The 14,375-nt window shown below is 43.2% G+C and overlaps 1 protein-coding gene across 38 annotated transcripts in view; it reads left to right on the top strand.

The window, feature by feature from the left end:
• The window catches only part of LOC134927837 (uncharacterized), a 1,188,393-nt gene that overhangs the window by 224,472 nt on the left and 949,546 nt on the right, over positions 1-14,375 (top strand). Inside the window, exon 23 of one of the 38 annotated variants that reach the window (XM_063922886.1) lies at positions 13,560-13,640. The exons of the other annotated variants lie outside the window; for them this stretch is intronic. Coding sequence (XP_063778956.1) covers positions 13,560-13,640 — 81 coding nt within the window. The remainder of the gene's footprint in view (positions 1-13,559; positions 13,641-14,375) is intronic. 38 annotated transcript variants of the gene reach the window in all.

The following is a 14,375-nucleotide window of genomic DNA, read 5'->3' on the forward strand; positions in this document are numbered from 1 at the left end:
TTGTATCTGTAACAATGGCTGTTAGGACTATAGAAAAAGCTGTTAAAAGTAAATGGACATGCATGGGAGAGCGCAGGTAAATTTCCAATACATTAGTAATGCGCTCTGCTCAACCCTGTGTAGATGCTTCGGTTCAGCCTCCCTATAACCCTGCATCCTGACCCAGGTAATTCAGTTTTTTTGTTTGGTGCGGCTTCAGCAAGACCACTGTAGAAACGGGGTGGCTGTATTACAGCTACAAGCTTTTATTATTTTATATAGCCTTTTTTTTTTTTTTTTTTTTTTTTTTTAGCGCCTTTCCTTTTTGTCTTAAACACATTTTGCAAAGGTCGAAACAACAGTTACCTCCTGTAGACGCTGGTGTTACGGCGGGCTCCAGCTGGACTTACTAGCAGGTCCATACTTGCGATCACAGGCTGCGACTGGAGCACGGGGAGAGGGTAAGGCGTCTTAACGGTCTAAGACTCATTTAATGCAGTATTACAGTCTCGGGCTGGAGACTACCGGACAGTTGCTGACGCGGGCTTCCACTTCGGGTTTACCAGCGCTAGACCTTAGGGATCATAGGCTCTGGGGATTAATGAGGCCGCAGAACCCTGGGATGGATGTCAGCAGTGGAGTGCAAGGCCCTCCCCCGTTTGCCCCCCAACCCAACTTCCCCCCGGTTCATGGCCAGTCTCCGTTGTGTGTTCCGCCATGAACTGTATTAACCTGCTTCCGCCTGAGAAGCAATGAGATTACGTGGTACATTGTAGTCGCTGTGCGGCTTTGTTCACTGGCGCGTCTGTTACTGATAGCTGTTTTTTGGCGGCAATATCAAACTAAGGAAGCAGAGTTCTAGTTTCCCTGTATCCCGCTCTCCGGAGGCAGGTGATACAGCACTTATTTCATACCTACCTCTGTGGTATTGCGTAGTCGAATAAGTGCCTAATGCAGATGTGCAACTGTGTGCATATGCTATTGGTCTCCCTGTATCCTGCTCTCGGGAGCTAGATTATACAATACTGTATTCCTACCTACCCGTATGCTACTGTGTATTTGAATAAGTGCCCATTTGCAAATGCATATTCATGCATTGTAAGTGTTTGCTAGTGCTGCTGTCTGACTTTTAAGAATTCTCTTTTTTTTTCTGTCAGCTTGTTTATATCCCTTTCGTTTTTCATACTCTCAATGCTGATGCAAACAGGGCGAGTACTTCACTTTAACTATACCTAAGTGAAGGCTTTCACACGCAGGATAGGTTGTGAGCAAACTGTCATAGGTTCACAAACCTTAAACATGTTGACCAACCGGCTTTAGGCCAGGAACCTGTACAAGCACACAAAATCTCCTGGGCATCTTTTGCACAGTTTCTATCGAATATAGCGGATTCTCCGGTTATGGGTTGTTCACAAAACCCTTCTGCATTTAGGCAACAACCCCCATGGATGAATGTGCTGTCACACTCACTTGGTTCAGAAGCCAAATGGGTCCCATCGACCCATTCTCAATCTCTCAAAGCTATGAACAAATATGTTTGGGTGCCTCGGTTCCATATGGAAACATTACAGACCATTATCCTGGCAATGAAGGCTCGAGATTTCATGGTGTCCTTGGACATTCAAGATGCTTACATACATGTACCAATAGCACTCATCAGTGCTATCTCAGGTTCGCTATACTCCAGCAACATTTTCAGTTTTAAGCTCTACCCTTCGGACTGACTGCAGCTTCACGGGTGTTCATGTACGTCGTCAGGGAATAAGGATTTTTAAAAACCTGGACGACCTGCTAATCCTGGCACAATCCCAGGAAACCCTCCACTGCTATTTACAAGTGACAATAGCCTGCCTACAGGCTCACATCTGGCTCATAAATTGGGCAAAGTCCTCCTTATTCCCATCCCAATGGATAATGCACCTAGGGGCTGTATTGGATTCCAGTCTTCAGAAAATATTTCTACACCTGGACAAAATATCCACAATACAGATGAGAATTTGCAGATTACTGCACAGTCGGAGAGTGTCCATTCATGCAGCAATGCGGATACTGGGATCAATGGTCTCGGCATTTGACATGGTAGAATATACCAAGTACCATTCAAGGTCCCTTCAACATCTGATTCTCTCCAGATGGAATTGACCACATCAGACGATGAAAAGTCAGACAATGACACTTCCTCTGAAAGTATGTCAGTCATTAGCCTTTGGCTACAGACGCCCCACTTGGACAAAGGTCGGGCCTTTTGGATTTCAGACTGGGTGCTTCAGACAACGGACGCTGGTCTCTGAGGCTAGGGAGCCGTAACAGGGCAATACTTTCTCCAGGGTTGTTGGACCAAAGAAGAAAGTTGTCTGCCAATCGATGTCCTTGAACTTGGGGCCATCTACATGGCATTAGCCCAGGCAAAAGAAGTGCTTCACGGCAATCCGTTGCAGATTCAGACTGAAAATGCCACTGCAGTAGCTTACCTCAATCACCAAGGAGGCACTCGCAGTCTGATGGCAATGAAGGAGGAAAGCCGCACATTAAAGTGGGCAGAACTTAATCATCCAACAATTTCTCCGGCAGGGTCCACAGGTTATCTACAGGATAACATTGGGATATGATGACGCGACAGTGGATTTGCACCAAACGGTCAAAGCTTTCGGCCTCCCAGCCATAGGCTTTTTTTATTTTACTTTTATAGTCTTACTATTTTTTTTGGAGCAACCTTGTCTAAAAAGTGTCTCCCTGCTGAGTCGCGACAACGCTTATCCTCGTGTACAGTGCTGTTTCGGAGGTCTTCTGTGTCGGATGTACTAGCAAGTCTAGCAGACGTTACCAGGCTGTGGCTGGAGCACGGGGAGAAGGTAAGACATCGGTTCTGCTTAGTAGGGGAATACTTGCACAGCCGCACTGTTTTGGGAAGAGACTATCAAACAGTCGCTGACGCGGCTGCCACCTCGGGTGCACCAGCGCTAGGCCCTAGGGATCTTAGGCTCCAGGGGGGTAGTATGAGGCCGCAATCCCTAGGGTTGATGTCAGCAGTGGGGAGTCGGATGCTTCCTTAGTCGTCCCTCCCCCCAGTTCATGACCAGTTCCCTCCGAGTTTCCCGCCATGAACGGAGTTCCCGCTTCCGTCTGAGACACTGTGTATCTAAAAGGACCCAGTTGCAGCATAGGCGACTGTGTGACTGGTGCGTGAGTGTTCACTTGGGCGTTTGTGTTCACTGTAGGTTCACAGGGTGAGTGTGTACACTATTAGCGTCTGGATCCACTCAGCGTTCACTAACTTATTGATCGACCCTGGAAGCGGGGTGAAGTCTCCCTGTGTCCCACTCTCCTCAGCCGGGTTATACAGCACTAAGTCTCTATCTACCTTTGAGTACGAATAGTTGGATAAGTGCCTGATGCATACGAGTCTGAAAACTATTGCTGCTGTTTTCTTTTGCTGTGCGACTAAATACGTTTAAAACTCCTGTATAAGGTAATGCAGTAATATATTCTCCTACATACTTGAAATGTATTGATTATGTGCTCATATTGCTTATTATACTAATGTATAACCTGTGACTGATTGCTAGTGTGATTGCTGACTTTTACTATAATTCTGTCAGTTCTTCTGTGTATTCCGATCCTCAGTGCTGGTGCAAAGCATGGTAGGGTCGGATTGTGTGTCACTTTAACAAATTTTAAAATGATTACAGTCACATTGTGTAGTTAACAATGTACAGGTGTGTGATTTATTTAGCATGTCTAAGAGTGGCAAGGGTGAGGAAAATACACTTTCCACAGCAGCACCAACACTCATTTCATGTTTGTCTTGCAATGCTGGGTTAATCTCTCAGGGTATGGTTCAAACTGGTTTATGTGCAAACTGTTTTAGTTTTCACGGAAGCCTTTTAAATCAAGGCAGGCACAGGTTCACGTTGAACCCCCATGAGCTACTTTTGCACAGACATCCAGTATAGCTGAGCGGATAATGCCAGCTTCTATACCAGGGACAAGTTACCCTGTTAACACTTACATGCAACCTTCCACCTGGGGTTTCTTACATCCAGCAGGGTAAGCGGCAGCCTCTCAACAAAAACAGGCTGAAAGGCCGGTGGTAAGTAAATCACGTAGATATGTAACAAAATCTTCACAGTCCACACATGTTTCAGATGAAGACTCGTCTGAGTATGAGGGCTCGTCACATTCCGGTTCTGCATACGGAGATGAGGAGGAAGGCCTCAGCTCGGTAGACATACTGAGCTGATTAGTGCTATGAAAGCCATGCTATCCTTAGAGGAGGAGTCAGAGCCTGTGTTAAAATCTAAGGCACCTGTGTTTAAATGTCCTAAAACAGTTAGGACTGAGTTTTCTGGGTCAGAACAGCTGACTGAAATTATGCAAGAGGCTTGGATTATGCCCAGTAAGAAGTTTAGAATTCCAAAAAAATGGAATTCCAATTATCCTCTTTCGGCTGGGGACTGTTTAAAAAGTGAGCTGGCTCCCAAAGTAGATGCACATGTCATTCGACTGGTGCGAGAATCTACATTACCTCTGCCGTCAACATCCTTAAATGATGTCACGGTTAGGAGAATCGATTGTTTTCTTAAAACCATTTTTTCCTTGCCTTTGGCAATCATAAGACCAGCCATGGCTTCAGCCTGGATGGCAAAAGCAGTGGCAGCCTGGGCTTATGCATTGGAGTAGGAGTTTTCAATGGCAGCTAGAGAGCAAAAGTCTCATAATGCACATATCAAACAGGCAGCAACGTTTATGGAAGAAGCAGCCTTGGATATGGATACAATTGCCTCTCATGCATCAGCCTCAGCAGTAGCAGCTTGCAGAACGTTTTGTCTACGTACATGGAAAGCTGACTTTTCCCTTTACTGCAGATATTCTTTTTGGTAAAGAATGAAACTGTTTTTTGGAGTCAGAAGAAGAATCAAAGAAAGTGAAGTTTCTTACCCCACACAAAATCAAGCCTAGATTTCCAGCTTTTCTGCTTTTTCGGCATCAAGGAAAAGCAAAAGGAAAGGGTGATGGCAATCTGTCCCAATCAAAGAAGTCTGATAAGACTAAAAAGCATTGGGCTACCAGAGGACCGGCTTCCAAATCGGTAGATAAGCCATCAGCCTGATGGGGCGGGCCTCCACCTGGGGGAGGATGGAAGGCCAACTTCTTCAGTTTTCACAGATCTGACAGCAGTCTACCACAGATGCCTGGGTGCAAGAAATGGTATCTCACGGTTATGCATTTGCTTTCAAGAAACACCCTCCTCAAAGGTTTTTTTTGTACCAGCCCATCTTCAGTGGAAACGAAGGCCAGGGCTTTGCAAGAGGCAGTTCAGAAGTTGCTTCAGTCAGGAGTGATAATTCCAGTTCCTCCTGCACAACGAGGACAAGGTTTTTATTACAACCTGTTTCTAGTCCAGAAACCAAATGGGTCGTTCCGGCCCATAATCTCAAAGCGCTGTACAAGTACATTTGGGTGCCTCTGTTTCATATGGAGACTTTACGTTCCATTATTTTTGCCATGGAGCCAGAGGATTTTATGGTATCCCTGGATATCCAGGATGCTTACCTACATGTTACTATAGCACTGTCCCATGAGCGCTATCTCAGGTTTGCTATCCTCCATCATCATTTTCAGTTTCATGCCATACCATTTGGACTGGCCACAGCTCCCAGGGTATTCACCAAAAACAATGGTGGTGATGGCATCTTATTTCAGTCAGCAAGGGATAAGGCTTTTTCCATACCTCGACAACTTATTAATCCTGGCACAGTCTCAGAAATGTCTTTGGTGTTATCTGCAACAGACAAAAGCTTGTTTACAGAGACACGGCTCATAAATTGGGCAAAGCCATCCCTGGTCCGTCACAACGGATGACTTATTTGGGGGCTGTGCTGGATTCAGGTCTTCAGAGAGTAATTCTACCTCTGAACAAAATATCCAAAATTCAGTCAAGGACTCAGGAGCTGCTACACAGTCAAAGGGTATCCATTCACGCCGCAATGCGTGTGATGGGGTTGATGGTGTCGACATTCAACATGGTGGAGTATGCTCAGGTCCATTGGAGGCCTCTGCCACATCTGATCCTTTCCAAGTGGAATGGTTTTCATCGTCCCGATCTACTGTCTCAGGGTCCTTGCTATCACAAGCACCTGGATCGACTGTCTTTGACAGCGTGGCTCTTGAGACTTTCATCCTGAAACCGAGGATTTTCACAACAGGTAATTCAAACAATGTTCAGAGCAAGGAAACCTTCCTTATCTCGTATTTATCACTGAATATGGTAAGCCTATATTCAGTGGTGCAGTGACCGAAAATTTGACCCTAGGGCATTCAGAGTTTCCAGAGTCTTGGCATTCCTTCAGGTAGGAATGGACAAAGGTCAACAGGGAGCTTCCTTGAGAGTGCAAGTGTCAGCATTGACTGTGTGGTTCCAAAAGAAAATTGCTAACCTACAGGATGTTTGCACTTTTTTCCAGGTAATGCTACGCATTCAACCTCCTTTTGTTCCTTCTACAGTGCCTCGGGACTTAAGTTTAGTCCTAAAGGCCCTTCAAGTTGCCCTATTTGAACCACTTAAACGAGTGGATCTTAAATGGTTGACCGCTAAAGTTCTCTTTCTACTGGCCACTGCTTCAGCTAGAAGAGTTTCAGATTTAGGGGCATTGCTGTGCCGCCCTCCTTTTCGGATTTTTTTTAATTTTTTTATCCAGATAGAGCGGTTCTCAGAACCAAATCTGGGTATCTTTCTAAGATGGTATCTAAATTCCACCCTAAAGAAGAAACTGTAGTCCCAGCCTTCCATCGTACCAGTGCCACCTGAAAGACAAGACACTCTCTTCGTTCTCTACGGATTTCACAAGAGGGGATGGCCTGCTGATAAGCAGACACTGGCGAGTTGGCTTCGGATGACTATTTCAGAAGCTTATTCTCAAGCTGATCTCCCTGTTCGGCTAATGTCTCTGCTCGCTCTACTCGTAAGGTAGTTCTGTCATGGGCAGCATAACGTGGTGCTTCAGCAGAACAGATATGTAAGGCAGCCACATGGTCTTCCATTAACACTTTCATTATGGGGGGAATGTAATAGGGTGTGAGAATCAGAAAGTGAGATATCATGGGAGAGTTCTCCTGTTTTTTAAAGTGGCAATCATTTACTTTGCAACATCAGGTTGATTAAAGACAGGAGAAATTTCCCCAAATTACTCACTTTCTGATTCTCACACCCTATTACATTCCCCTCTATACCTTTGATTCCCTCCAATCTCTCTGTTGCCCAGGGTGATTTGAAAAATTCAAACAGGAAGAGGGAGCCGTGATATTAAAAGCTCCGTCGTGGCCCAGACAAAATTGGTACACAGATCTGCAGAGGCTATCCGTGGACACTCCGTTCCTACTGCCTCAGCGACCAGATCCACTGATTTCAGGGTCCCTGTCTCTACGCACACCTCTTTGATGGCGTGGTACTTGAAACATCCATAGTTAAAGGCTTTTTACAGGCGGTGGTTCAAACGATGTTTAAAGCAAGGAAACCATCCTCAGCTCGCATCTATTTCCAGATCTATTCTATTACCAGATCTGTTACCATACTTATTTTCAGTGGTGCTCTGCCAGAAACTGACCCAAGGTCCTTCAGAGTTTTAAGAATCTTAGCGTTCCTTCAAGCTGAACTGGACCGAGGCCTCCGCTTAACATGCCTGAAGGTACAAGTGTCAGCATTAACCATATGGTTACAAAGGAAAATTGCAAATGTACACAATGTTCGCACATTTTTCCATTTGAACAGTTCTCTTTCTATTGGCAATTGCTTCAGCTATAAGAGTATCAGATTTAGGAGCACTTTCGTGTCGTCCTCCATTTCTTGTATTTTATCCAGACAGAGCGATTCTCCGATCCAAGTCTGGATATCTTCCTTGGGCAGCTCACCATGCTGTCTCAGCTGAGCAACTCTGTAAGGCAGCCACATGGTCATCCATTAATACATTTGTGAGAAATTATGCTTTTAATACCTTTGCATCTCAGGATGCTGCATTTGGGCGTAGGATTCTCCAGTCAAATCGGGAGTGTCACCTCGCTTAATTGCTGCTTTGGGACATCCCAGTGTATATCCTGTGGATCTACTGTGGACCCCAAAGGAGAAAACAAGCATTATGATAGACTTACTATGGTTAACTCTGTTTCTCCGAGGTCCACAGTATCCATAGGGAACCCACCCTGACACACCTGATTTGAGAATCGCTATGCTTACTAATCCCTTCCTTCCTTCTGGTATGGAAGTGTGTGTGTGTTTTCTTGCCTGAATAGTTATTTCCTTTTGCTTTAATCCTGCTCCTACCTTGGGCTTTGTGGCAAAACTGAATTCCCTGGGCCAGGAGGCGGGGTTATAGGGAGGCTGAACTGAGGCATCATTGGAGCTCAAAAGTTACACCTACAACTCAATGTATATCCTGTAGACCTTGGAGAAACAGAATTCACTACGGTAAGTCTACTATAACTCTTGTTTTCTTGACCCAGCTGCAATCTGCAGTGCCAGTAGTCACGCTAGTTTCTTGGCTCCTTTTTAGGCAGTGGGAGTAGCACCTCTGCCCGTTTTTGCTTCAGCCGCTGACTTTAGTCTGCATCTGGCTATCACTATGCAGGTTGAGTATCCCATATCCAAATATTCCGAAATACGGACTTTTTTGAGTGAGATAGTGAAACCTTTGTTTTTTGATGGCTCTATGTACACAAACTTTGTTTAATACACAAAGTTATTAAAAATATTGTATTAAATGACCTTCAGGCTGTGTGTATAAGGTGAAACATTAATGAATTGAGTGAATGTAGACACACTTTGTTTAATGCACAAAGTTATAAAAAATACTGGTTAAATGACCTTCAGGCTGTGTGTATAAGGTGTATATGAAACATAAATGCATTCTGTGCTTAGACTTAGGACCCATCACCATGATATCTCATTATGTTATGCAATTATTCCAAAATACGGAAAAATCCGATATCCAAAATACCTCTGGTCCCAAGCATTTTGGATAAGGGATACTCAACCTGTACTAAGGTCCCAAGGGGTACATTTAAAGTACTGTACTTTAATGTGTTTCTCAGTCTTTGTAAAGCGACTGTTTCCTCAGAAGGTAAAAATGGAGGCTATGTAGTCCATGTTTAAGTATCCAGCATCCAATCAGAGTAACAGGTAAAATCCATTAAGGACATTTCATTATAAAAGTTTTACATAGTCACAATGGTGAACATAGATCCATTGATAAACATCAGTCTCTTTTACATATTGTCATCCACGTTTATTAACCATTTGTTCTTATAAAGAGTAAACATATATGCACATAAACAATTAGTCTAATTCATCATATTAAAAGATGTGATGAGAACACACAAACTCCTATAGGTGTGAAGCAATCCTTTTGCTTTATTCAGTAGTGTAGCAATAACAAATAATTCTATGGAAGCAGTGATCCCAGACTGATTAGTGGGCCAGGTTGCAGCCACACAATGCCCAAGATCCCTAGTTGAATTCCCATGCATTACATTTTTATAATTCCCTTCGGATATCATCAACCAAGTCACTTTTTTTTTTTTTTTTTACCTTCTGAGAAAGTCGTTTGACAAAGACTGAGAAACACATTAAGGGACTTTAAATGTATCCCTTGGGACCTTGGTATAGTGATTGTCCGTTTTGCTTTACCCGCTGATTTTACTCTGCATCTGTCTGGCTGGGGGTGCTACTTCCAATGCCTAAAGGGATCCAAGAAGCTACTGTGACAATTTGCAGTGTGGCTTGCAGCTCGGGTATGAAACATCTACTTTTACCTGCTCTATGGGCTAGTAAAGGGACATGCGGCAAGAGCACAGCGCATGTCCAACCAGAATCTATGGTCAGCGCTCTCCCTCCCTCTGAAGACACTGAATCACTGATGTATATTGGAAGTGACTGGGACTGACAGGGTTGAGCACACCATTCGGATATCCAGTTTCGGTTTGGAGCCAGCGTGGGTGCTATATATGGAGGACCTTTTTACTATTTGACACTTATCTTCAAAAAGGCGCCGCAGCGTGCTGAAACGCATTGAAAATAGTGTCTTTTTTGAGGTACAGCACAGTGTGTTCACAGGCACAGGGGGGACTATACCTATATACCCAGGTTACAAATGGGGTTTTGTTCTGTGTAACCTGGTTGAACTACTGTGCGCTTTAGACCTCTTTAGCGGTTTTAATAAATGTATGTTTTCACTGTCCCGATTGTCCTGCTTTTATATGGATGTAACATCTCCATACCAAGAGACGAAAAGGGATAAAGATACCTTTATGGGCACAGCATCTGTTTACTAGTAGTAAGCATACATGTGAGCATCCCAATTTTTTATTCACAAAGTGTGAGGTGACCTGAGAAAAAGTATTTGGGTTTCCGGATCTTTTGGTGTAGACTGTTGCACTTCCTGATAAAAAGAATCAGCACGCTGGGTGGTCCATCATCTGACGTTATCACACTATTGTATGTTCTCGCCTTCTTTTTCTTCCCTCCCAAGATCCATCACAAGGAATATTGACAGAGATTTGACATTTGGACTCTACCGTCTACTCATAGCGCATGTAACTGTTAATTTTTTGTGACTTGGGGTTGAGCAAAGCACATTACCGATGTATTGGAAATCTAACTGCGCACTTCCCTTCATGTCTATCCGCTATTAACAGCTATTCCTCTAGCCTAACAGTCATTGTGACAGATACCTCTGAGTCACTGACTTTTGACTATAGTTACTACAGGTTGAGTATCCCATATCCAAATATTCCGAAATACGGAATATTCCGAAATACAGACTTTTTTGAGTGAGAGTGAGATAGTGATATCTTTGTTTTTTGATGGCTCAATGTACATAAACTATGTTTAATACACAAAGTTATTAAAAATATTGTATTAAATGACCTTCAGGCTGTGTGTATAAGGTGTATATGAAACATAAATGAATTGTGTGAATGTAGACACACTTTGTTTAATGCACAAAGTTATAAAAAATATTGGCTAAAATTACCTTCAGGCTGTGTGTATAAGGTGTATATGTAACATAAATGCATTCTGTGCTAAGATTTAGGTCCCATCACCATGATATCTCATTATGGTATACAATTATTCCAAAATACGGAAAAATCCCATATCCAAAATACCTCTGGTCCCAAGCATTTTGGATAAGGGAGACTCAACCTGTATCAGTATGATATAATGGGCATCACTAACTAATGTAACTGAACCTAATGGATGGTACATATTGTTGTAACTGATTGATAAACAATATATATTCAAAGTTTCTTCCCATGGGAGGTTTTAATATCTTACATCCAATTTTATGTTTTTAGTAAATGAAAAAAATAATTTGTGTAATAAGTGATTTGCAATTATATTAGCACCCTCCTTTATTTTTGTAATAGATTGTTTTGCATACATGGGTCTGTAAGTAAAATGTCTCATCAGTTAATGGCACATTTTTATAGATTGCCTGCACTCTCTTGGTTAGATATACCTTCACTGCACTGGCTAGTTTCTGAGAGACATAATATTGTGAGAGAGAAAGTATCAGCTTCTGTCATACAGTTTACAGGCTTGATAATACAGCAAAAAATTAAAGCACCTTTAGGCGTTGTCAAGCACACAAATTACAGTCCAAAGTTTGTTCAAAATGGGAAAAAGGTCACCTGAAAGGTCCACTTATGTAAAAAAAAAAAAAACATTAATATAGAGTCCAGAATGATGAATAGTTTTAACTTTTCCCTACATGAATATGGATGCCACCTCAATTCTCACATGCAGATCAAATTGCTTGTAGTTGTCAACATGTTAAAAAAAAAAATGTCAAATAGAAAACGGCACAATCAAGTTTTATAAACAAAAAAGCACGTTTATTGCAAACATTGCTATAGCGTCCTATATAAAATCCATCCAATGCGAATATAATAAAAAGTTGGAACCGTACCGTGTTTTGCTCCCAGTAAGAGGCGATGGAGTGAGTGTTTATATGGAGGTTCCGGATACCTTCCTTCTCTCTTCAAAGCAAGTCACCAACTTTAGACACGTAGGTCCTCTTAGGATGCAGGTAGGTAATGCCAGGAATTGCGGCCAACACGTTTCGAATACTAGACTCTTCCTCAGGGCAGTAGGCAGGCATGCTTTGGGGCAGATGTATTAACCTGGAGAAGGCATAAGGAAGTGATAAACCAGTGATAAGTGCAAGGTGATAACGAACCAGCCAATCAGCTCCTAACTGTTACATATTGGAGCTGATTGGCTAGTGCGTTTATCACCTTGCACTTATCACTGGTTTATCACTTCCTTATGCCTTCTCCAAATTAATACATCTGTCCCTTTGTTAGAAAAATTATAGGAGCGGATTGGTTGATACTTTATCTCTCAGTATTTTTTCTCTCCAAGCTTTGATAAACTATTTTTATTATTATTTCCAGTTTCTTATATAGTGCAGCATATTCTGTCTCACTTTACAATTGGAAACAACAATGATGAGACAAAAATTAGACAAATACCACACCACACCTTATCTGATCTGGTCGCATATGATTCCCGCAGCTCTGAGGGACCTTCCAGTCCTTCTGCCTCCCTGCACCCTCCCCTAGTGTTTGCTGTGCTGCCATTCACTGCTGACTGGTCAGCATGGCAGGATCTCCCACCCGGCGGCAGACGACAGCAGCTGCTGGGGAAGTGTAAATTAAGCCCCCTCCAGTGTGTACCTGGTGGCTATAAGGGTGTGAAAATGAAAGTCTCCATGTTTCCGATGGTGCCAATCCGATGTTTAAAAAGAAAAAAAACAATACGTTTAAATACATGTTCTTCACTTAATTTGCTCATAAAAAAACCCGAACAATTTGAATGGTCTTGAGGGGAAAAATTCATCAGTTAAGGGGAAAATTCAGTTGTCGGTGGGAAATTAAAAAATAAAAACCGGCAGCGCAGAATTTTTTTATTCAGTAAGAGCACTGAAAATGAGACCATGTGATTTCTCGAAATTACGCGTCTTTTTTTTTTTTTTTTTTTTTTTCTTGCACCTCCAGAGCAGGTCTGATTCTTCCTAAAAATCGTTAATTTTAGGAAAAATCATCAGGACTTGCTCTGGAACCCAGATGGCACCCTTACTAAGGACTAATTAAGCAAATGGAAGTTTCCAATTAATTTAATAGTCTGTAATTACACATCTTCCGAAACAGCATCTTCTCCAGCATTGGGATGCAGTCCTCTGCCGCAACGATGAGTGTATTGTAAGTGTGTGTGTGTGACTCCCCTGTGTAGTGTCAACCCTCAGGAATAAAGCAGCTGGGAGAACTACATCTCCCAGCAGCCCTTTCCCCAGTGGAAATATAGAGGGTAGACCACTAGAGAGGCAAGTATTTTGTAATAAAATTGGATACCACGGGTATCAGGAGCTCACATACCTGTGGTAGTCCAAAATTGGGCGCGAGGTCTGCAAGGTTTTTCAACTTTCTAAACCTAGCGCCCAATTAACTTCCCCCTTTTGTCTGCCTTTTCTTCACGTCTCATCCCCATTCACACTTCATGGATCTCTTTTTATTTTATTTTTTTCCAGGGACTTTGGCTGAACACATCGGGAGCTCCATATTTTTTTTGAAAGATTATATGCACAGAACAGACAGGGAGCCTCTGATTGGTATGTGTTTCTGCAGTATTCACCAGTAAAATAATTATTAGATATGTGCCTTGGGTAAGAAAAAGAAAAGTATTTCTCTAATGTCCTAGAGGATGCTGGGACTCCGTAAGGACCATGGGGGGATAGACGGGCTCCGCAGGAGACATGGGCACTTTAAAAAAGACTTTAGGCTCTGGGTGTGCACTGGCTCCTCCCTCTATGCCCCTCCTCCAGACCTCAGTTTGATACTGTGCCCAGAGGAGATGGGTGCACTGCAGGGAGCTCTCCTGAGTTTCCTGTAAGAAAGTGTTTTGGTTAGGTTTTTTATTTTCAGGGAGCCTGCTGGCAACAGACTCCCTGCATCGAGGGACTGAGGAGAGAGAAACAGCCCTACTTCTCTGAGTTTCAAGGTCCTGTTTCTTAGGCTACTGGACACCATTAGCTCCAGAGGGATTGGTATGCAGGTTTCATCCTCGCCGTCCGTCCCAGAGCCGCGCCGCCGTCCTCCTCGCAGAGCCAGAAGATAGAAGCCGGGTGAGTATGAGAAGAAAGAAGACTTCAGAGGCGGCAGAAGATGTCTGATCTTCATATAGGTAACGCACAGCGGTGAAGCTGTGCGCCATTGCTCCCGTTCACCTCACACACTCCGGTCACTGTAAGGGTGCAGGGGGGGCGCCCTGGGCAGCAGTATAAACCTCTCCTATGGCAAAAGCCTATATATACATGTACAGCTGGGCACTGTACATGTATATAAAG

The sequence above is a fragment of the Pseudophryne corroboree genome, chromosome 5 (assembly GCF_028390025.1).
Source record: "Pseudophryne corroboree isolate aPseCor3 chromosome 5, aPseCor3.hap2, whole genome shotgun sequence".
In the NCBI taxonomy this organism is placed as follows: Eukaryota; Metazoa; Chordata; class Amphibia; order Anura; family Myobatrachidae; genus Pseudophryne; species Pseudophryne corroboree.